This window comes from Herpailurus yagouaroundi, unplaced genomic scaffold (assembly GCF_014898765.1).
Source record: "Herpailurus yagouaroundi ecotype Mexico unplaced genomic scaffold, PumYag 77, whole genome shotgun sequence".
NCBI classification, from domain to species: domain Eukaryota; kingdom Metazoa; phylum Chordata; class Mammalia; order Carnivora; family Felidae; genus Herpailurus; species Herpailurus yagouaroundi.
In genome coordinates this window covers 98,042,784-98,066,497 of record NW_024412388.1, presented here as the reverse complement: position 1 = coordinate 98,066,497, position 23,714 = coordinate 98,042,784, and the positions used below count along the sequence as shown (strand labels likewise).

The 23,714-nt window shown below is 45.8% G+C and overlaps 2 protein-coding genes across 6 annotated transcripts; one reads left to right on the top strand and one right to left on the bottom strand.

Moving 5' to 3' along the window:
• Nucleotides 1-4,322: 4,322 nt before the first annotated feature.
• On the bottom strand, nucleotides 4,323-9,304 carry DCLRE1B (DNA cross-link repair 1B). Its single transcript, XM_040471360.1, has 4 exons — nucleotides 8,776-9,304; nucleotides 7,919-8,084; nucleotides 7,163-7,345; nucleotides 4,323-5,567 (listed from the first exon to the last, which is right to left on the bottom strand). The coding sequence occupies exons 1-4, from the start codon at nucleotides 8,962-8,964 to the stop codon at nucleotides 4,480-4,482; spliced, it is 1,626 nt and encodes a 541-aa protein (XP_040327294.1). The 5' UTR covers nucleotides 8,965-9,304; the 3' UTR covers nucleotides 4,323-4,479.
• On the top strand, nucleotides 9,151-20,082 carry AP4B1 (adaptor related protein complex 4 subunit beta 1). 5 transcript variants are annotated; one of them, XM_040471355.1, is made up of 11 exons: nucleotides 9,390-9,409; nucleotides 9,786-9,972; nucleotides 11,919-12,143; nucleotides 12,609-12,739; nucleotides 13,328-13,475; nucleotides 13,998-14,494; nucleotides 15,495-15,578; nucleotides 16,337-16,440; nucleotides 17,128-17,335; nucleotides 17,558-17,839; nucleotides 18,102-20,082. In XM_040471355.1, exons 2-11 carry the CDS (start codon nucleotides 9,860-9,862, stop codon nucleotides 18,527-18,529), a joined length of 2,220 nt encoding a protein of 739 aa, XP_040327289.1. In that variant the 5' UTR covers nucleotides 9,390-9,409; nucleotides 9,786-9,859; the 3' UTR covers nucleotides 18,530-20,082. The 5 variants fall into 5 exon arrangements, with proteins under 5 accessions (XP_040327291.1, XP_040327289.1, XP_040327288.1 ...); XM_040471354.1 differs by lacking the exon at nucleotides 9,390-9,409 and adding an exon at nucleotides 9,443-9,684; XM_040471357.1 differs by lacking the exons at nucleotides 9,390-9,409; nucleotides 9,786-9,972 and adding an exon at nucleotides 9,151-9,156 and having other exon boundaries at nucleotides 12,138-12,143.
• Nucleotides 20,083-23,714: the final 3,632 nt, after the last annotated feature.

The window sequence follows — 23,714 nt, the reverse complement described above, 5'->3', positions numbered from 1 at the left end:
CCCCAGTTTAGGAATTGGGTGCTCAGAACCGTTTAGCAGGTTTTCTCCAAACCTTCTATCCCTGACTCCCTATGTACAGGAGTCTAGTCCCTCCCTGATGCTTTGTTTCTATGGAGCCTGGTTAGTAGGGTGAGTGAGCTTCCCCCAATGTTCTTTGTTGCCCAAAAGCACACTTTATAGTAAGCACATTAAGAATGGGACTATAGCACTGGGAACAAACTTTTCATTCTCCATTCCCCCAAATTATTGAAAATTGATGGGAAGATTCAGAATTGGTAAAATAGCCATAATACAATTGTGTCGTAAATATGTGAATATTAAAATCAATATAAGTCAAATAAGATCAATATAAATCAAATAAGTGAATATTATAAGGGAAAGACGAACCCAAGCCTAGCCAGAGGTTTTGTGTGATTGAAAGATGATTCAGTGAGCCATCTGGCCGGGAAAAGAACCAAGCCCAAGATTCTGGGAGCTTTCTGTGATCCAGTGGGTTAAGGATGTGTTCAAAGTAGACAAATCACCCAGGAATGAGATGGTCAAGGTGGAAGGGCATAGTTAAATGAAAGCACTGTGATCAAAATAAAGACAAGCTTGGGATGCGTTGGTGGCTCAATTCCTGAGTCAGGGGTATCCCTACTTGGGATCCTCTCTCCCTCTCTGTCTACCCTTCCTCTGCTCGTCATTCTCATTCTCTCTCTCTCTCTCTCAAAACAAACTTTAAAAATAAAATGTTAAAAAAATAAAGATAAGCTTAACCATTCTGAGAATTTCCACAGGGAGTTGTAAATTTAGAAGATTATAATGGCAAGCAGAATTATTCTGTATCAATGTAGTGGGGTGTTCCATGGAGGAGGAAGTGGGAAGCACCATGAACTCAAGACAAAACAGCCTGTTGTGGTAGTGATTGGGGAGGGTAAAGGGTGGAAGGCAGGTAACAAACTGACAGCAATTCACTCGTGGTAGCATGGACCCCCAGATGGAATTTCTCCTGCTTAAGGAGCACTCCAAGAATACAGAGAACCAGTCTCCCTGGGAATCGTCTTGACATGGAGAACCCAAGTCCAGATCCCTTTACTTGAATAAGCAGACTCACTTATCTCCCATTTCCAACCACAAAGGGGAGTCTGTATCAGGAGTGAGAGATGGTGCCTCAAAGCCAGCCAGGCAGATTTTTTTTTCTCCAAAGGGACTTAAGCTAGCGTCAGTTTCCTTGTGGAAAAGTACGTGTTTTCCCACAGATCATGAAACAGCTAATTGATCTCTAGGGAACTTCCTTTCTCCCGGTATCTTCAAGCCCAACTGTAAGATCTCAGATCTGTGGGGTCATCCTTAGATTCTAAAAATAAATTGGCTACTTCTAGGTATATGCAATGCAGCACTTTTATATGAGACTATGGAGATACTGAATGAATAAGGCAACCGCCAATCTCTATTATAAGCCGGACAAATTTACTTGAGAATAGTATGGAATTTCCCCATTATTAAAACACAAACATGCCATCAACATCTAAATTCCTCAAAGCCATTTGCTTCTACTCCCCCATCTGAATTCATATAGATTCCATTTCAAGGAATGTGTGTGATACATCACACGCCAAGAATGGACTGGCTCCCTTGTTGCTAGAAGATAGTGCCAATCTGGGGGCCCTGATACTGAAGACTACCTTATCTCTCCCAGTCACCTTTGGGGAGCAGAGAAGTGAGGCAGCTAGAGGCTCCTGGAGGAACTCAAGCTAAGCCTTACCCACACAGCTGTAGTAAATATTTATGAACTTAACACAAGATGATTTGCCACGTGTTTACGTGTACCTGAATGTACATGCTTACATTCATTTGAACTTAAGGAATCTTCAAGGTATTTTAATACCCTCCTCCTCTGCAGAAAGGATAGTAAGGAAACCTTTCTGGTGGGCAACTGGGCACAATTTATATTAAGAACTTAAAAATTTAACCCCACTCCCAGTAATTTAAGGAAATAAACAAAATATGCCATGATACATGCACAGCAAAGATGTTCACTGTAATATGTCTAATTGTGAAAAAAGGGCACACAGCATGTTGAATAATATGGAAATGGTTTACTTACCTATGTAAGGCATTATACAACTACTCATAACTACATTTTGAATAGTACTTAATGATACAAAGAAACGTTTAAGATTAAGAAAGTAAAATGTGGGATTAAAGTAAAATGTGGGATTAAAACTATATCCACTGTTACCCCAATTTTGAAAAATAGTATATATTTAATATGTTTATACATACAAAAAAGGACTAGAACAATTGATGTACATGGAGGAGTTACAATTGACTTTTTATGTTTTTCAGTGACTTCCAAAATTTCATTTTATACACGGAACAATTTCTTTAGAGAACCAGAGGCTAAGAGAACCAACATCCGAAATACCCATATGTGGTAGACACTGAGCTAAGAATTTTACCACTTATATTTTTGGGTTCGAGCCTTGCATCGGGCTCTGTGCTGACAGCTCAGAGCCTAGAGCCTGCTTCGGATTCTGTGTCTCCCTCTCTCTCTCTGCCCTCGCCAGCCCCCCCCCACCCCCCACGCTCTGTCTCTCAAAAATGAATAAACATTAAAAAAAAAAAATTTTTACCCATTATCTAACCTCCAGAGCCATCAGGAGAGGGAGGCATCTCAGTCCTTGTTTTACAGATGAGGAACTGAGGCTCCACTATTTAGGCCTGGTTTCTTTTTACCCCTGGGTGCCCTGGATTCAAGCCAAGGACAATGCCTTGTTTCCTGCTGCCCCACAAGCCTCACCTGCTGCAGCTCCTAGTGGGCGCACCGGAGGCTTATAGTGACAAAACAGGGCCGTGTACAGCTTGCCCAAGAGCAAGGCCTTATTTTACTTTATAAACACTTCATATCTTCTTCCCAAAGTAGAAAACCTTTTTATTCCTGGGCAAGAAACAACCTTTATTGCGAGGCTTCATTCTGAAGTAGTTTTTATTCGTGTGCCCAGCTCTACATGCCTGTACCCAGTCTCAGAGCCTATGGTGTCTGCTGTCCTGCTTATTGGTTTGGCACGTTGTCAGGCTGGGAGCAGAAGGACAGGGCAGAGCTGCACACCCCCAGCCCTTCCACCAGCTGGCTCCTTGGTCTCTGCCCTGGATACTAAAACAAACAGGCTGTGTGCTCTGGCTCCCTACTCAACCCAAGGGGGCGGGGGGGCGGGGAGAGCAGCAAATATCCCAGCTATGTGAACAATCAGGAATATCTGGCAGCACATTTGATCTTTTGTAACTTTATTTTGGCTAAATAGTCAGGGCCTCCAGGAGGCCGGGAGGCCATCATACCCTACGTGCACGGTTCAGCTGGGTTCCAGGTATGGCCTTGGCGAAGGGTGCCCACTACGCCAGCTGTCTCTGTTCCAGAGAAGTCTCTAGTAACACTAACTGCAGACTCTCATAGAGGCAGGGGCGAGTTTTTCTCTACCATTCCAGGGTTCTTCACTGCTTCCTGTTCCCTCCCGGAGGCAAAGACAGGAAGTCACTTGGACAGGGTCACAGCAAGTTAGTGACATTCGAGATTGTATCATGCTGCCTGGATCACCACTTTACCCTCCAACAGTTCCTAACTTAAAAAATGGAATTTTTATCTGGGACTTTTATCTGGGGAGAAGGGTAACAAGACTTGGGAATGGCACATGGTGCACAAAATAATAATGGGAGTGACCCGGTCCTTTCTGATTCAGACTGCATCTCTTACTGCACCCATGTCAGAGGACTGCATGTTCAAAAAAGTTGCAGAAATACTGAGTTCAACAGATTAAGTTACTGTAAGACTTCTCAGAACCTTTAGTATGCTCATGTATGCTGTGCAGAGGGTATATTGAAAAGCATTGTTTTATTTTCAGAGACAGAGAATGTGAACAGGGGAGGGGCAGAGAGAAGGGAGAGAGATTTTCAAGCAGGCTCCATGCCATTAGCACAGAGCCCCGTGTGGGGCTGGAGCCCACGAAACTGTGAGACTATGACCTGAGCTGAAATAGAGTTAGATGCTCAATCGACTTAGCCACCTAGGCGCCCCTGAAAAGTGTTTCTTAAACGTAGCCAACCATGAAACTAATGGCTCCATGGGCACTAGGATTCCAATGAACACACTTTGTGAGCTACTGCTCCAGGGTGAGCCCACGGGGATCCTGTGAAGATGGAAAAGTAAGGCCTAGGGGTGCCTGGGTGGCTCAGTTGTTAAGCGTCTGACTTCCGCTCAGGTCACGATCTCGTGATCTGTGAGTTCGAGCCCCCCGTCGGGCTCTGTGCTGACAGCTCGGAGCCTGGAGCCTGTTTCGGATTCTGTCTCCCCGGCTCTCTCTGTCCCTCCCCCGCTCGTGCTCCATCTATCTCTCAAAAATGAATAAATGTAAAAAAAAAAAATATTTTTAGAAAAGTAAGGCCCAAAACAAAGTCTCTCCAGCAGCCATGGGTCACTATCTTTACAACCACGGTGTTGGATCAAACGAAGGTGTCATTCTCCTCCCTGTACCTCAGCAAGTGTTTATGGTATTTTTCCACTTGCTGGTCAAAGCCCCTGGAAGAGAACTGGGCCTGGAAAAAGTTCACTGGAGTCAGAAGGTATTTCAGTGCCAGGCCCCTGAACTCAGGAGCCAGGAGAGGGGCTGCCTCGCTGCTGTGAGTCAGGGGACAATCCTGGCCCGTCCAAGTGCTCTGGTTCCCTGTGGCTGCTAAGCCATCATGGTTTCCCCTGGGGACCGAGTGGGGCCACACACCAATTTCCTCCCCAGTTTCTAGAGACATAAATTCCTCATCTGTAGACCGTAAGTGCACTGACACATTCAAGGGGGCATTCAGTACAGTCACCATCTTCTGGGACTCTGAGAAAGGGACTGCCCCATCCCACTCTTTGCTGCAGAGGTCCGGAAGCAACGGTTTTTTGATCTGCAAAGGACGGTGGGAAGCCTGCTTCTCGAGGTGCCCAGAAAGGTTGTCATTCTTGGCCTCCTGCGAGTCCATGTCACCTTGAGATTGATCAGCAGTTTCCGGAAAGGAGTCAAACACAACACCCTGGGTTCTCGGCCTCTTTAGTCTCCTTTCTAACAACAGGCAGAGCAAGCTTGGTTTTCTTGAGGAGGAATTCATATACTGCTGCACAGAGTGCGGGACCAGGGGCACAGAGAGCCTGGGGCTCAGGCTGTCCTGAAAGTAGTCCCTGCAGGGCTGCCGACCAACAATGGGCACCACCTGGCAAGGCTTCAGTGCTGCCACAAAGGCCCGGAGCTCTGAGTAGGAGGAGTGGTCTGAGTAAGGGATGATGTGGATGTCGGGGTGGGAGCTGTGGGTTTTCCGGCTTGTGGGAAGGATGGCAATGGTAGGGTGGGTCTGGTTCCAATGTAGCATGGCAGAACGGCAGACCTCCATGTGGTCCACAGCATGGATGCGGCCGGCCTTCTCCTCCACCGTGAACACGTCTGCCAGGCCCAGAAGCTGCACCAACTCCAGGCGCCGAGGACTCAATACCACCCAGGTCTGAAACTCCAGGGCCAGCTGCTCTAGCAGCGACTCTTTTCCCAGGCTATAGAGTCCTGAACGACGTCAAAGGGAATGGGAAAAGCAAGGGATGAAAGAGAAAGAAGATACTGGAGAATCCTAATAAATCAACCAAATGTTTAACAAAAACACACAAAACTAACAGGGCAATCAGGGAGTGTATCAGGGAGGAGGTGGCATTTGAGCTGAGATACATAGAGGATGGAGGAGGGCTTCACACAGGATCCACTCACTCATTCAGTTCAACAAAGGACAGCATCTACGTGGTGTTGAGGCACTATGAAAACAAGCACAAGCCTCAGTCCTCAAGGAGTGTAATCTACATGGGGACCCAGACACAGTGTGGTCAAGAGCAATGTTAGAAGCATGCACACACTATTATGAGAGCATAGGAAAGTATCTACCAGTTGATCACAGGGAAGGTTTCCTGAAAATGGCCACTGAGCGGTCCTAAAGGACAGGTGTAAGTTTACCTGGCAGGGGAAGGGGGTGGTTTGGTGTCACTAAAGTGCAGACAAGGAACTGGCAGGAAATGACACAGGAGAGGTAAGCAAGGCTTGTATGATAGAGAGCCTGTATATATTGCTAAGGAGCTTGAACTTAATTCTGTAAGTGAAAGAGAGCTATTAAAGAGTTTGCACCAGGAAAATGGCTAATTTTAATCACAGGAATACTATGATCTGAGGAGGGCCTTAGGGAAAAAAAATGACAGCAGTGTTACTGGATCGCCTGCATGAGGAGATGCTGAAAGCATAAGTACCAGTTAGAAGGCCCCAAAATGTTTTATGCTGTTGTGGAATCGCTAGAACACACAGTTGGTTTCTCGATGTGTCTGATTTGAAGCTCGGCAATCACTTGAATATCTACGTTCTGATAAATTTCACTTGCTCAGATAACAAAGGTTTATTGATTGCCTCCTCAGGCATTAATCTAAGCATCTGAGATATATCCATAAGGAAAGCAAAGAGCCCTGCCATTGTGGAATTCTAGCAGGGGGAGACAAAAAGCAAATACAATAGCATGTAAATTGTGGAATACATTGTAAGGTGATGAGTGCAATATTGGCCCTCTCCTATTTAAAAACCTTCAACAGCTTTTTGTCCAAATGTAACCATTTGGATGAAGTTACATTTGGGATTACATTTAGGATCAAGTTGAAGCTTACAAGCAAGCACTTCAGCCCCTCCTGCCTTTCCAGCCTCCTCACCCACTACGTGTCCACCATACCGGCTGCTGCCTCTCTGTTCCACAAACAAGACTTCTTCCTACCTCCATCCATGCTCTCAAGGAGTGTGAGTGTGTGTGTGTGTGTGTGTGTGTGTGTGTGTGTGTGTGTGTGTCAAGAGAAGGAGAGAACAAACAATAAGTAATAGCTTGGATTGAAGCATGGATAAGAGTAAGGTGATGAGTGCTATGAAAAAATAAAACAGTTGGTTACAGAAGATCAGGAGTTGGGCATGTGAGAGTATGAGAGTAGAGATGGTTGGAAGATTGCCATTTAAATAAGGTGGTCAGGGTAGGTTTCACGGAGAAGGGGACATCTACGAAGACCTAAAAGACACGTGAAACCCTCCCAAAACCCAAGATTCGCTAGCTTTCGGTGAGAGAAAAAGGAAAGGAAACCACTCACCAATCTTTATGTTATGCTGTGGATGCTTTCGAATGAGCTCGATAATCTGGCGGGCAGCTTCTTGTCGGGAGGGAAGAACCCAGGCTGGGTTGCAATTGGTGTTATCTAGGTATAAGGTATGGATCTGTTTCCCTAGTTTCAGGGCTGGCTCCTTTAGCATGGATGGTGTATACCGAAAGTCACCTGGAGGAATACATGGGGGGCAGAGAGTCAGAGACAAAAGTATAGAAGACGAGCCCCTCCCACTTAAAAAAAAATGTTTACTTATTTATTTTGAAAGAAAGAGAGGGAGAGAGAGCAGCAGAGGAGGGGCAGAAAGACAGGAAGACAGAGAAGCCCAAGCAGGCTCCACACTGTCAGCACCAAGCCCAACACAGGGTTCAAACCCACGGACCGTGAGATCATGACCTGAGCCAAAACCAAGAGTCGGACACTTAACCAACTGAGCCACCCAAGTGCCCCAAGCCTCTCTCACTTTCAACAGCTGATGGACATTTGCTTACCAGCCTGTGGAAAAACTGTCAGGGAGTCTGGCACTAATACAGTATAGCTTCTTTTTAGAAATGTCTCCATTCTGCTTCTGTTTTTATTATTCTTTACAAGGTCTGGACCCATAAAGCATGGGAAATCAGTTGAGAAAGGTCACTGTGCTCACATGGGATGAAGCTAGGAGGCCTCCAGACTTCTGAGTTAAGGCTGCTCAAGAAAAGTAGTATCTAGTCTGGCAAGGTGGGAGAGACCCCTTAGGAGGCCCACCTGTGTAGAGGATGGTTCCAAAGTATCCTTCAAAGAGAAACATGACAGAGCCAGGGCAGTGATTGGCATCCAGGAGGGTTACAGTCATGGTCTCTCGCCCAATTTCATCTAGAGGCAGGACATGGCTCTCACCAACCTCCAGGGCTCGGATCCACTTCTTGGATACCTGGGGGGAAAGTTGGTCATTCTACTGAACACAAACTCTCCTCGATACTGTCTTGGGTTAGGAATCACCCCTTTACCCAAGTGAGGGAAAGCTGACCACATCCTAAACCACCCTGTAGCAGAAGCTGTAGTAGAGATTCTCCCAAATCCCCACTCTTCCCTCCCGCCCTTTCTACAGTTTAAATGAAAGAGTCCAGAAAACACTCTAGGCAGCGTCTCTCAAACTATCTGATCATAATAATCTCTTGGGGGCACCTGTTAAAATTCTAACCAGATTTCCAGGACCTGCACCAGCTATATCTACTGGATCAGACGGGGGAGGGGAGATAATGGGGGAGGGGGTACTGGAGAATGTGTATAGTCACCCAGCATATTAGGTGGATTCTTCTGAGACAAGTTTAGGAAACACTGGCCTAGCTTATATGAAAATACAGGTACAGTTTCCTTGGCTGGACCAAAAGATCTCCCCAACTTATAGCTGAAACATCGCAGGTCAGCCAGTCAAGAAACCACACTCCCATTCTGGGCTTAAGGACGTATTTCTGGGTTCAAACAACTCCCGCACTGGAAAAAACGGTCCTCCTGGTCCCTAACCTACGAGTCTGAGGCTGTGACAGATAGGAAATCCCCACCCAGATTGCTCGGCCCACCTCTCAGAGGACTCCAGCACCCCCCCCCCCTCACCCCCGTACCTGTAAGTGACGATGCACGAGGTAAGCAGTGATTGGGGAGCAGTAGAGGGGCCGGGCCCAGGTGCTAGACAAACCCACGGTGTGGTCCGAGTGCATGTGGGACAAAAAGAAGAGCCGTGCGGAACCAGCCCGGCGCAGGCTCCAAAAGTCCACCGCGATGGGCGTATGGGGGATCAGGGTCCCGTTCATGGTGGCGGGGCTGGAGGGTCACCAGCGAGATCTTCATGGGCACGGAGCTGCCGCGTGAGGCTCCTGCAACCACGCCCTGAAGAAAGTCACGCTGGGGCAAGAACGCGGACAGAACCCCTAACGGGAAGCCAGCCCAGTAGAGGAATAAGTCCCTAGCGTGGGGAGAAAAAGGAAGTGGCCGTGCTCTTGCGAGTCCTGGGTGGAATCGCAAACCGCCAAAGACTCTCGGCCGAGCGCCACTCCTACCCGCGCGCGGGAGCCGGGGCCAAGGCCGGGCACTCAAAGCGCGCGCTGCTGGGCGGAGACAGGCCGAAGCAGCCGATTTCCGACGGCCCGCAGCGCCTCCACCAGAGGGAGCCGCGCGGCTGCGCCTGGAGGTGAGAGGTGGGGGGAAGGGCGCCCTAAGGTCGGCGTCCGGGCGACGCTAGGCGCTGGCCGCGAGAAGGTGAGTGGCAGCTGCTGTGCGCGGTCGGCCTCAAGGAGGCGGGACTTCCGCAGAAAGCTTGACTGGGCCTATCCTTGGCTGCAACCGCGCGGAGGCGCAAGAAGGGCTGGAACTGGAGAGGGAGGGGTCTGCAGACTGTCGGCGGCCCGGCTGGAAATGGGGCGGAGGGCCTCGAGGTAGCGGGAGAGGTGTCGGGGCGCCGCGAGCCGGCCTGCAGGTCCCGGGCAGGAACCACAGAGCCTTGTTCGGGGCTCGCCGGGGCGCGGAGAGGCTTGGTGAGAGTGTGCTGGGGCCTGGGCTCCGGCCCCGGGGAAGCCGAGGCTGGGGCGAGATCACGCCTTTCGCGTCGCCGCTGACTGACCTTTGCTTTACCCAGGTTCCCACGTCAGGGCTGGGAGGAGCCGGCGAGTTACCTAGGGGTGTGCGGGGACTGCCCCGCGACTGTGGACGATGCCGTACCTTGGCTCCGAGGACGTGGTGAAGGAGCTGAAGAAAGCTCTGTGTAACCCTCACATTCAGGCGGATAGGCTGCGCTACCGGAATGTCATCCAGCGAGTGATTAGGTATCCCCTACCGCCCGAACTCCCCGTGGCAGCCCCCATCCCGGCCCTCCACCCCCGGCCGCTCCCAAAGAGTGAATGAACTCAGGGCAGGCTAGGATTTGGGCTTCCTGCTTCTCTGCATGGCCGTCGCAGCCTCCCTTTGTGGGACTTCCTTGACTTCGTTTACTCAGCGGGGTGGTTACGCCCATGTCTTGAACTTACACTGCTGCCTCCCCCCCTCCCCCAGATCTATAGAATCTAGTACAGAAACCCCTTTGTATCTTCAGACCCACATATCCTGCTGCTTGGCATTCCCACTTGGACATTTCTTCAAAGACCTGCAAAATAGCACCTTACATCCTTCCCCTCTCCCCAAACCTGCTCTTCCACTTATGTTTGGGTTGATTGAATGTCACCATCCAGCTGACCAAGGGAGGGACTCAGTCTTGATGACGCCCGATTTTCACTTCTCAAGTCAGATGGTATGGATACACAGTTCTAAATATCCATCCTCTTTTATTTTTATTTAAAAAAAATGTTTTAGTGTTTATTTTTGGGAGAGGGAGAAACAGAGCGTGAGCGGGGGAGGGGCAGAGAGAGGGGGAAACACAGAATCCGAAGCAGGCTCCTGGCTCTGAGCCGTCAGCACAGAGCCCCACGCGGAGCTGGAGCTGGAACTCAAACCGTGAGATCATGACCTGAGATGAAGTCGAAGCTGAATCGACTGAGCCCCCCAAGCTCCCCATCCATCCTCTTTTTAACGAATTTTTGTGTATTTATTTTTTATTGGTCCTGTTCTTCTGGTTTTATTACCAAAGCAATTGCAGTAGCTTGCTAATAGGTTACCTTGCCTCATTTCAAGTAGAATTTTTCTAACATGAATTTGAATGTATATAACTCTTGGCCTGCAATTGTGGTTCACAAACTTAGTATGCACAACAGTCCCTTGCAGTGCTTTAAAAAAAAAAAAAAGAAAAAGAAAAATCAAAGTTTTCATCCAGTCCAGTAATGCTGCTTTCAGTAGGGTGGGATGGAACCCAGGAATATGCGTTTTAAACAGACACCCCATCTGACTCCTGTAGGAAACCATAGTTTGAGAAACTGATCTACAGAATAAAGTCCAAATTTCTTATAGTACCCAAAGAGCACCCTAACACAACTACTTGCAGACTCTCAAAAGAATGTAGCATTCTTGCTGATGCCTATGTGCCTTATAGCATCTATCATTACCTGTCTACTACACCTGCCTGACAAATTCCAGCTCATTCAACTAAAGTGTTACTTCTGTGGAAACATTTTATGGTTTCTTGGCAGTATTAGACCTCTGATCCCCCACTGCACCTTGTCTGTTACTTCTGTTTTTTTTTTTTTTTTTAATTTTTTTTTTTTTTTAACATTTATTTTTGAGACAGAGAGAGACAAAGCATGAACGGGGGAGGGTCAGAGAGAGGGAGACACAGAATCCGAAGCAGGCTCCAGGCTCTGAGCTGTCAGCACAGAGCCCGACGCGGGGCTCGAACCCACGGACCGTGAGATCATGACCTGAGCCAAAGTTGGCCGCTCAACCGACTGAGCCACCCAGGCGCCCCTGTTACTTCTGTTTTAATACTTACCGATCATATTGTAATTAGTGGTGTTTTTGTCTTGCTCCTTAATACGGTTTGAGTTGCTAGAGATCTGAGACCATGCTTTTTTTGAAATTATGACCCCAGAGCATACCCCTGGAATGTAGAAGCTGAATTTCACTGGAATGTTCCAGGGATTCAATAACTATTTCTTGAATGAATAGAAGAAAATTTATTGTAGGCCTATCGTGTGAAGTATTGTGCAATGTGATAGACAAGGTAGACCCGGTTGCTTTCCTCATAATCTAGTTGGATAACCGGGATGTGTATAGGTAAAACACCTGTTGTTATAGGCTGGGGATCATGTATTTTACTTCTTCCTGCTATGTGTGTTGGTTTTAGGCACATGACTCAGGGCTTGGACATGTCTGGTGTTTTCATGGAAATGGTGAAGGCCAGTGCCACCGTAGATATTGTTCAGAAGAAGTTGGTTTATCTGTACATGTGTACCTATGCCCCCCTGAAACCAGATCTGGCTCTCTTGGCCATTAATACGCTGTGCAAAGACTGTTCGGATCCCAATCCAATGGTGCGGGGGCTGGCATTACGGAGCATGTGTAGTCTCAGGTGAGTACCCTTTTCCAGGACTGTTTATCAGTGGTTGATGTATTCGGAAGATCATGGGACAGGTTTTTAATGATGATAATTTATCTGAGCTTCTTAATCATGGGGAACATGCAGTTGTAACCTGAACTCAGGTTTTCAGCCATTGCTTAGGCTTGAAAAACTATGTCCTATGGTTTCCTTAAAGGGAGTTTAACATCCTCACTCTTGCTGAGATAGTTCGTGCTTTTGGTTAAAGATTTCTAAACAGTTATGTAGACATATAGTTTTGTTGCCCATGCAGTGTTAGTCCAAATGAAAAGTCAAGTATGACTTTTTAAGTTTGGCCAGTGGCTTTCTCTAACTTTTTATGACATGATAGATGTACATTCAAACATCTACCAAACCTTCTGTGTTAAGGGCATAGGGCCTGAATTATGTCAAAACTAGTGTTTTAGGATCTGGCTGACTCCAGGATGTGTTGCTTAGGATGCCTGGTGTGCAGGAATACATCCAACAGCCTATTCTCAATGGTCTGCGAGATAAGGCTTCATATGTCAGGAGGGTGGCAGTCCTTGGTTGTGCCAAGATGCATAATCTTCACGGAGACTCGGAAGTGGGTAAGTTTCAGTGTAATCCATCATGATTTATATTTTTTTGTGTCTCCGTTATATGTTTGACTTTGGAAAAGGTCACGTGGCTTTGGTAGGAAATAGTAATGTGGCTGTGTACTTGTTTCTCTTTTTTTCTTTAAGGTTTATTTATTTATTGTGAGAGAGAGAGAGAGGGAGAATGAGTGGGGGAGGGGCAGAGAGCGAGGGAGAAAGAATGCTAAGCAGGCTCTGCACCAACTCAGGGCTCAATCCCATAAACCATGGGATCACGGCCTAAGCCGAGATCAAGAGTCAGTCAGATGCCTAACCGACTGAGCCACGCAGGCACCCCTGTATGTGTCTCTAAGTAGAAAGGCTGGCTTGGTATTTTCTGAGATTGGAGAAGTCTTTTCTTTGGAGCCCAGGTGAGATCCTTTGCATTAGCTACTTAGAACAGTCTGGGGATGGCTTTTTTGTGTGCTTTGCATTTTATTATTGCCTTTGTTATTTTTGTAGCGGAGAAGTTCAGCTTTATCTGCCTGGAGCTATTGTCCTGGTTCTATTCCTGTGACTCTGAAACTGTTCTTTATCTGAGATCTTTATGCTCTTTTATAGACGGTGCCCTGGTAAATGAATTATACAGTTTGCTGCGTGACCAGGATCCAATTGTGGTTGTGAACTGCCTGAGGTCTCTAGAGGAAATTCTGAGACAGGAAGGAGGTGTTGTCATCAACAAGCCCATCGCCCACCATCTCTTAAATCGGTTTGGATGCCTCAGTCCTCTTTTTGTTATGATGAGATCTGCATCCTAGTGGGGTCTTGATATGTTGGATTAAGGGGACATCTTGAACAACTTCTATAGAGTAGTAAAATTAACAGTAGCTATTAGTTTCCTCATATTTTATTGAGAGAATATTCTTTTATTTGTCTTAGTTTCTTTTGGTCATATAGAGAGATGGCAGAAATATCCTGTGGAAATAGTTTCTGTCCTCCTCTACGATCATTATGTCCCCCAAACTAAGGCATTTGTGTTGTCTTAAAGAATCTGGATCTAGGTATAGCAATCACGGTCTTTGGCCTTAGATGAGTGAGAATGTGTACTGTGAACTCCTCTTGGAATTTAAAGCCTGTTTTGTGTTCACTTTAAATAGTACCTAAAAAGAATAATTCTGTTATGGCACAACCTGTTTTCAAGAATTCTCTCCTTGTTTTGATGAACAGGTGACAGTTGCACGGAGATGGTCGTCATTTGGTTGCTAAAATAATGCTTTCCTTTTTTGGACAGAATGCCAAAACTGGACCAATGGGGCCAGGCTGAAGTATTGAACTTTCTGCTACGCTACGAACCCCGCAGTGAGGAGGAGCTGTTTGACATTCTCAATCTGTTGGATAGCTTTCTCAAGAGCAGTAGCCCAGGTGTGGTGATGGGAGCCACGAAACTCTTTCTGATCTTGGCAAAAAAATTCCCCCACGTACAAACCGACGTGCTTGTGCAAGTCAAGGGACCTTTGCTGGCCGCCTGTTCTTCAGAGAGCCGCGAGCTCTGCTTTGCTGCCCTCTGTCACGTGCGTCAGATCTTGCATAGTCTGCCGGGTCACTTTAGCAGCCACTACAAAAAGTTTTTTTGCTCTTACTCGGAGCCGCACTACATCAAGCTGCAGAAGGTGGAGGTGCTGTGTGAGCTGGTGAACGATGAGAACGTGCAGCAGGTGCTAGAGGAGCTCCGGGGCTACTGTACCGATGTGTCAGCCGACTTTGCCCAGGCTGCCATCTTTGCCATAGGTAGGTATCTGCCGCTTTTCCTTTTTGAGCGCTCAGGCCAGCCCGAAAGCTGTGGAACCATAGGGAATAAACAGGAACGAATCTTGCGGCAGAGACAAACTACCATGCACCAAAGAACTGGGAGTCAGTGACCACAGAAGGAGTGAGGGGGGAGGTGTTTTCGTCAACACTGGTGTTGCCATATCTGCCAGGATAGAGGCTACAGGTAACTCAGATTATAGTACCTAAAATTTACAGTGCTGTCCAGAATGCTTTCCCATATATCATCTTAGCACGGTCTTGGGAGGCAGTCAGGAAAAGTGGACAAGGGTTAGCGCTTCATTTTAGAAATGAAGAAACTCAGGCACAAGAAGGTTATTGCCAGAAGGTCACGTAGTTCCTGAAGTGCGACTGGAACCCAGCTCTCCAGACTCAACGTCCTGTGTCAATTGACCAATTGTCTATTGAGCTTCTACTATGGGCTGTGTATCGTGCTCAGTGCAGAGCGGCGCAGAATGAATCCTAAATATCACAGGCTTTTTCATACTACTCTGTGTGGAATTCAAAAAGCCAGAATGACTCACAAAATGAAAGAAGCTGGGGAGCTACGTTTTGTTGGAGGGCTTCAAGCGGAAGAGGAGAAGGAACCGTCCTATGAGAATAAAGATTGGTTATTTTTAGGGGCAAGAGGAGGGAACAAAGAGGAGAGCGTAGAACTCCTGCAGTCAGGAGACTACTGTCGAGGGTTCCCAGCAGGGACACTCCTGTGCAGCTGTGCTGTACCAAGCCGTGGCCTCGTGTCTGGCTGCCACGTGAATACCTCTGTTACTGAAAGTTCTCAACGTTGTTCAATGGAAAAATCATTTTTACCAAACTTGGGAAGATCAAGCAAAGTGTGATTTTTTTTTTTTTTTTTTTAAGGTATCTTTGGTCCTCTTATGTTTGGCTGGTGGGAAATTATTTTAGAACGAGGTGCTGGTATGTGACTTACCACTTTTCTGTGCTTTCTGTTCCTCTGTAGGTGGTATTGCCAGGACCTACACAGATCAGTGTGTGCAGATTCTAACAGAGTTGCTGGGGCTTCGACAAGAGCACATCACCACAGGTAATGGCTGGCTACCCTTTGAGCATTTTTTTGTTTTGCTTTTTTTTTGTCAATTGCTTGCCCTGTAGTAGTTGCCCCCCCAAAATGCTTGTTGTTCAGTAACATAGAGGTTTAAACTTTTCTTTGCGTTATCGTCTGTTGCCATCAGAGAAGCATAGGGTCCATAGATCTAACAGGTAGGGGGTTTTCAGGTTGCCATGACTCTACAAGGCTGTTCTGTACATAATGAAGGGTTCTAGGATGCTGTGCTTGTTAATTCCCCAGCTTTACCCTCTTACTGCTTTATGGCAGCAGTGGCTTCCAGGGCTGGGACTGGGGTGAGGCAAGCAAGGTACCCAGGATGCAAACATTTAAAGAGGCACTCGCTCTCAGGTTCGTGCAAGTGCTAACCCTGCATGTTTTCTTAAATTTTACACCCCCAGCACCTTGTTTGCCTCACCCTAGTTCCAACACTGGTGGCTCCATTTACACCGTCTTCAGAATATCATTGAACATGACCCCACATTTGCTTTACATTTTACCAAGCGCTTTTGCACATGTTAGCTCATTTAGCCTCCTAGCGATCCAAAAGGAGCAGCATTCATGTAAGAAATTATTGCCCGTGTCAGACATTTCTCAGATAATCGTTGACCACCCCTCCAACACCCATTTTACCGAACTTCATCTAGCAAACTAGTCTGAATATGTGACTTCTCTTAAGATTCCTTCCTGCGTGGAGCCTCTAATCCTGTGCTCTTGTATCCTGAGCTGTGTTGTAGTGGTGGTGCAAACTTTCCGAGACCTGGTTTGGTTGTGTCCTCAGTGTACGGAAGCTGTGTGTCAGGCCCTGCCCGGCTGTGAGGAGAACATTCAAGATAGCGAGGTAGATGGTAATTCTCCTTTACTAACAGGCAGAAGGGGAATGCTTGGGACCCTGCTCTGTGAAATGGAATCTAATTCTTCTTTCTACCCAGTCTGAATGTGGCTATCCTTAGAATTGACTGCCACCTCAGATTCTCTTTTGGGTATAGATAGGGTAGAAGAGATAAAAACAGGAGATTGATCTATGGTTTTTATTAAAGATGCTTTAATATCATCGTTCTCTTGAACAGTTTTGAGTCAGAGGCTTAGACAATGGAGTTTTCAGCTGGAATGAGAATCAGAATCATTTGTGGAATTAACAGATATTTGGGCTTCACCACAGGCCTACCTACTTTGATTTGCACTCTAGGTCAATTACCACTTTCATGAAGTGGGTTAGAGGAGTGTTTCAGTTGCTTCCACCGATACATTAAACCCTAGACTGGGGCGGAGGCCCCCTAACTGAAAAAGCCTTATTACCTAACCAACACGGGCTATGAGAGTCTTGAGTCTCCTTTCGTGTGGCAGCATTTTGTTCGTATTTGTTGTAAAGAGTGGTGTTGGGTGGAGGATCGATGCAGTGCGAGTTGAAGTAAATGTAGGATTATGCTTTTTCCGCTGCCATTGGGCGGGGGTGGGAAGTCGAACCTGCCACCGTGTTTCAGATAGCCGAATGTTGAGCACCTGCTCTTACCCCTTCATTCCCTAGGGGAAACAGGCCCTTATTTGGCTCCTTGGTGTCCATGGGGAGAGAATTCCCAATGCTCCCTATGTGTTGGAAGACTTCGTGGAGAATGTGAAGTCAGAGACGTTTCCAGCTGTGACGATGGAGCTGCTCACTGCACTGCTGCGCCTTTTCCTCTCCCGGCCCGCCGAGTGCCAGGACACGCTGGGGCGCCTGTTACATTACTGCATAGGTAGGCTCTTCCAAGGGAGTCGCGCTTGCCGTGTCAGATGGTAAATACCCTCACAGCTTACACTGTTGGGTGAGTCATGTCTGGTGCCCAAGAAGACAATGTTAATGATTTTCTGGGGCTTCCTCCCTCCTTCCTTTTGTTTTCCCTGTTGTGGTTGGCACAGGATAGAAAGAGTGTTTTGGTTTTTGTTTGTAACTAACACAGTCTCTTGTCTTACCTCAGAGGAAGAAAAGAATATGGCAGTACGAGACCGAGGTCTCTTTTATTACCGCCTTCTCTTAGCCGGCATTGATGAAGTGAAGCAGATCCTCTGTAGCCCTAAATCTGACCCTTCTCTTGGACTTTTGGAAGATCAGGCAGAAAGACCTGTGAATAGCTGGGCCTCGGACTTCAACACGCTGGTGCCAGTCTATGGCAAAGCCCGCTGGGCAACCATCTCTAAATACCAGGGGGCAGAGCGTCGGGGCCCAGAGCTTCCTGACACTGCGTGCTTTGCCACCTCAGGTAAAAATAGTCCTTACTTTAGATCTTATCATGAAAACTCTTTATCTTTTGTAATGACTGGTAGAAAGTAGGGTATCCTAGCTATATCTCAGACTGTTGCCTGAATTGAAGTCTTTGTGAGCAAGAAAGAAGTTCCTAGTTGGTGATTTTAATGATGTATCCAAAGATAAAAGTCACATTGTGTATTTTTGGAAATCTAGATAGAAAACATAGTTCCTGTAGATTAAGAAGATCTCTTACAGAAGCTTTCTGACTCTTTTAGGTCCCCTGATTCCTGAAGAGAACAAGGAGAGGGTACAAGAACTCCCTGATTCTGGAGCCCTCGTGCTAGTCCCCAATTGCCAGCTTACTGCTGAGTATTTTGAGAAAACTTGGTTTAGCCTGAAAGTTGCTCATCAGCAGGTGTTCCCTTGGCGGGGAGCAGTCCATCCTGACACCCTCCAGATGGCCCTACAAGTAGTGAACATCCAGACCATCGCAATGAGCAGGGCTGGGGCTCACCCGTGGAAAGCCTATCTCAGTGCTCAGGATGACACTGGGTGTCTGTTCCTAACAGAACTGCTGTTGGAGTCCGAGAACTCGGAAATGCAGATCTCTGTGAAACAAAATGAGCCGAGGACTGAGACACTGAATAGTTTTATTTCTGTATTAGAAACTGTGTTTGGAACAATTGGAGACATAAAATCATAACAGATTCTTGCTGCCTGTCCTAAGTGAGATGAACAGCTATCAGAGTTCCTAGTTTTTCTTATTAGAGTTGCCTGTAAGTCCAGATGATATCCAATGCAATGGAGAATGAGCAATCTCAGAATCAGGATTCTTATGGTTTTGTCCAAAGACTGTTGGCTTATTCCTCTCATACCTATTGGTGGATGACCCCATTTTTTCAGGTGATGTTGAAAAGGTTAATGTTGGTAAGGGGATGGGAACAGGCTAAGGAAAGGATTTGGATTCTTTTCTAATCCGTTTTAGGGATTGTCGTACTTATTAAAGATGCCTGAAGTCTATGGAAACTGGTGAAGTCATCGTTCGTGGAGGTCATCTTTTCTTCCCTGTGTTACTGCAATAAATTCCTCACTGGCCTCATACTCCTAATCATGCTTTTTAAGGCCAGAGTTCAAAGTCCTTAGTGCAGTATCCAGAGTACCTCTGCCGTGTCACATCTCACTGCTTGCCCAGACGCTGTTCTTGCCAAAGCAAACCACTTGCATTCCTTGAATGCACAAGGCGCTCTCTCACCTCTGTGCTTTGGTACTTGCTTTTATTTCTTAGCTAGAACATTTCCTTACCCTCCTATCTTCTTTCTTTAAGTGAAATCTAGTCTGTCAGTGTTCCGCTCAGTCATGAGCTCTTTCAGGAAGCGTTCTGTGACCCTCACTGCCTTCATTATGGATCCTGTTCAAGCTGTCAAGGCTTCCAGTGCATGTGTCCCCCTGCTACTGTTGTAACTGTTTTCTGTCACTCTTCCTTGCTTTTAATTTTATTCATACCTACCCACATTTTATACATTAATCGAGGCAACTTATGGCAAGAGCAGATGTAATAAAATGATTTAAAGTACAAATAACCAGTAAATTATAGACAACCAGAGGATCCACAACAGGGAAAGTAGAAATACCTCTTAAGCCCGGCTTGGTTAGAGATGGGGAGTTACACAAATGTTCAGGCTTAAGGGCCTACATACTTGGTAGAGAGGAGTCTCCAATGTAGCTCTGTAAGTGATTTAGCAGTCAGGCTGAAGAGAAGTAGTTATATAGTTGTCATCAGAGAAGAAGAAACCCTCCAATATTAATTTCTAAAAGAAATTTACACATAGTTTCACATGGGTAGCACTGAGTGGTAGGTACAAAATTGTTATGGGAAGTTAGCAATGGGTTTGTCATGACTTAACGGTGTTCTTCAGTGAAAGAGAATGTAACTTTAACATGGAACTTAGGGCATTTCTTCAAGGACGTAAGATAACATGATCCAAATATCATCTAGCTTAATTCAATGACTTCTTCAACTTAGATACATAAATGGACTGCATACCTTAAAAAATTTTTTTTCACCCCTCACTTCTCTCAACTAGGCTCTTAATAAGAAGAGTTTATAACAGTGTTGAATTTTCTGGCAAGGGCCTGGGGTTTGTGCATTGTTCCCCCCTGGAAAATTTCCCAGGACAGTGATTTTCTTTCCTTCTATCTCCATAGTTGGCCACATGGTGATTACTCAATAAATGTTTATTGAATGAGTGGCTGTAAGTAATTAGATTCTGATGATATCTTGGGATTGGTGTTTGAAGTGTGTTTTGTTACATTGTATCAATCAAACACAATCATAATGGAAGTCTATCTAGACTGGGATTTCTCAAAATTGACATTTGGGGCCAGATAATTCTTTATTGTGGAGGGTTTTCCCATGTCCTGTAGGATGATTGTTAGCAGCATCTTTGGTCTATACCCACTAGGTGCCAATAGAACCCCCAGTTGTAACAAAAATATCTGCAGACATTGCCAAAGATGCCTTGAGGGGACAAAATCACCCCTCATTGAGAATGACTGATCTAGATCATGGGTCCCCAGGGATTAGATGTAGAGTGATCAGAACAGCTTCAGAATTGCATTTTCCATAGTTTGACTTGTTTGGTTCAGACATGAATGTTTGGGGCGCCTGGGTGGCTCAGTGAGTTAAGCGTCAGACTCTTGACTTTGGCTCAGGTCGTGATCTCACGGTTTATGGGCTCGAGCCCTGTGTCAGGCTCTGCCATGCTGGCAGTGCAGAGCCTGCTTGGGATTCTCTCCTCTTCTCTCAGTCTGCCCCTCCCCAGCTCACGTGCACTCTCTCTCAAAATAAATAAACTTTAAAATAAATAAATAAACAGGGGCCCCTGGGTGGCTCAGTCAGTTAGGTGTCTGACTTCAGCTCAGGTCATGATCTCACAGTTTGTGAGTTTGAGCCCCACGTCAGGCTTGGTGCTGACAGCTCGGAGCCTGGAGCCTGCTTCTGATTCTGTTTCTCCCTCTCTCTCTCTCTGCCCCTCCCCCACTCGTACTCTGTCTCCCTCTGTCTCAAAAATACACATTAAATTTTTTTTTAATCAATAAAACACTAAAATTTAAAAAAAATACATAAAATGTGAATGTTCTTTGGGTACTGAAAGAAATCGAATCAAAGTGTAAAGTGTTGCCCATTTAAAGTGCAAGGGAACAGGATGTAGAGATTGGATAAATCGACTTTTTAAAAAATTACAGACTAGGGGCGCCTGGGTGGCGCAGTCGGTTAAGCGTCCGACTTCAGCCAGGTCACGATCTCGCGGTCCGTGAGTTCAAGCCCCGCGTCAGGCTCTGGGCTGATGGCTCAGAGCCTGGAGCCTGTTTCCGATTCTGTGTCTCCCTCTCTCTCTGCCCCTCCCCCGTTCATGCTCTGTCTCTCTCTATCCCAAAAATAAATAAATGTTGAAAAAAAATTAAAAAAAAAAATTACAGACTATAATTGAAATACTGATCTAAAGAAAAGTAGGTATGGCTCAGCAATTGAGTAAATGTTAACTAAAACGATCCCAGATATTGGAGCTTTTAAAAAATTAAGTCCTGGGGTGCCTGGGTGGCTCAGTTGGTTAAGTGTCTGACTTGGACTCAGGTCATGATCTCATGGGATCGTGAGTTTGAGCCCTGCGTTGAGCTCTGTGCTTTCAGTGCAGAGCCTGCTTGGAATTCTCTCTCTCCCTCTCTCTGCCCCTCCGCTGTGCACACATGCATTCTCTCTCTCCCCCCCCCCCCAAATAAATAAATATTTAATTTAGAAAATAAAAGGTTAAGTCCTACTTGGTTGCTTCTCTGTAATGTGTGGGGCAGAACAGAAGATGAAACTTGTTTTTGAGAAAGTGTAATTTTAAAATCTCAGTGAAGAAACGATGTCTAACTGTAGCCTAGGTTTGCTAATTTACAAGCAAAATGACTAAAGCTTAAATATACCATGGAGTTAATTATATTTCTTCTCCCTAGGAGCTCTCTCTAGCCTTGGCAGACATATGTGACACATGTGATGATGTGATACATAAGTAGATGCATATTTTTTAAATTCTTGAGGGTAGTTGATATTGTGCTTTTAGAAAAATGGCCATCTGATGTCTGCCTTGGTTGGGAAGTAGTATGTAACGCATGGAATGGGTGCCCTCTGGTGCTTTAGAACATTGCAGAGGCAATCATTTGTGTAGTTCCTGACCATAATTTTATTGCCATGGATTAGTGGCTCTTAAATGCCCCCATTTCCCCCAACCCCCTTTTCGAATGGGAGTTCTGGTACAATAATTCTATCCCTTTCTCATATATTGGGTGTTTGGGGGAGGGGAGGCAAATAACGGATTTTCTTAGTTAATAGATTTACACGTTGAGAGGAGTTGCACTTAAGGATCCTCATTCACACGCAGACCTGGTACAGATGACAAGATCCTGGACTTGAGCCCATGATAAAAGGTGATGAGGCTTTTGAGAGAGGGATGTAAAATGTTGTGGCCAGAGCACAAAAGAAGCAAGTGATGTGAAAAATTTCTGGCCTCATTTTTCAGTACTAACTGGGAGTACAGTATTTGAAGTGCAACAGTCAAGGGTAGATGGGCAGTGGGAGAAGGGATGGGATGATTCTTTGGGAAGGTGCTACAATAAAGGCTCAAGGAGAAATGCACAAAGCAGGAAACTTCACCACACCCTTGTCCAGGAGAGGATATTCTCCATTTCTGTAGCCTTATGACATTGATTATACAAGATAATGCAAAGGATAGATAAGATCATGCAAAGATTAGATTCCAAAGATGGTATTTGCCCATAAGCATATCAGTTGTGAAATGAATTACTGTGGGAAAGGTTTATTATTTGAGGTAAGACAGGACTTGGTTTTAAATTTCTATTCTGCCACCTACTGATGCCACTTACCTTGGGTAAGCTATTTAACACCAGCTGGATGGTATCTTATAAACCCTTTTTTTGTTTTCTTTATGTTATTTTGGAAGTATGCCAAATTAATTTGTTGGAATCCTTAAATTTTCAGCGGCTGGCTCTAGTGTGAAAGGAGGTTGGCTCAGGATTCTCTCTGAAGGACTTTCTTAGAAGTCTCAATCTTACTTAGTAGAAACCGAAGTTTCAGCCCTAACGATAGAGGACAAAAACATAATTTGTGTTTCTAGTCCAGGGCCTCCTGGGTGACTCTGTCGGCTGAGTGTCCAGTTCTTGATTTCAACTCAGGTCATGATCTCGTGGTCTCATGGGTTTGAGCCCCAAGTAGGGCTCAGTGCTGACAGCTGAGAGCCTGCTTGGGATTCTCTCTCTCTCCTCCCTCTCTGCTCCACCCCCTCTCAAAATAAATAAATAAACATTAAAAAAAAAAAGAAAAGAAAAGAAAACAGATGACTGGCTCTTAGTATTTTGCAAGGAGAACTTTCATTCTGAACAACTGACTCACTGTTTATGCTTGAATCTCCTATCAGTCTACCAATCAGAATACCCTTGAAGGGCTGATAGGTTTGAGTGCTGACACCCACAGCCCAAAACTAGGTGTGGCTACATTAAGAAGGCAGGTCACTGTGGGTAAGTGTCTAATCATGAGATCTCCTAAAAGAGTGATGGAATCTAACCCTGTTAGGAAAATCCTACTTAATTCTGTTAGTGAATCTCAGATCCCTTTTACCCTAGTCCTTAGGCCTTGGGCTAACAGGAAGACCTTTAACATTTACTACATTTCAGAAATTGCTGGTTCATCCTATGTAACATTATCTTATTTAATCCTCATAGTTTCTCTGTGAAATACTTTGTATTGTCTCCATTCATAATTTCTCAAATGCCCAAGTTTTTTTTCCACCTTCTCAGTTTTTATGTATCCTATTTCCTCCTGGAATGGT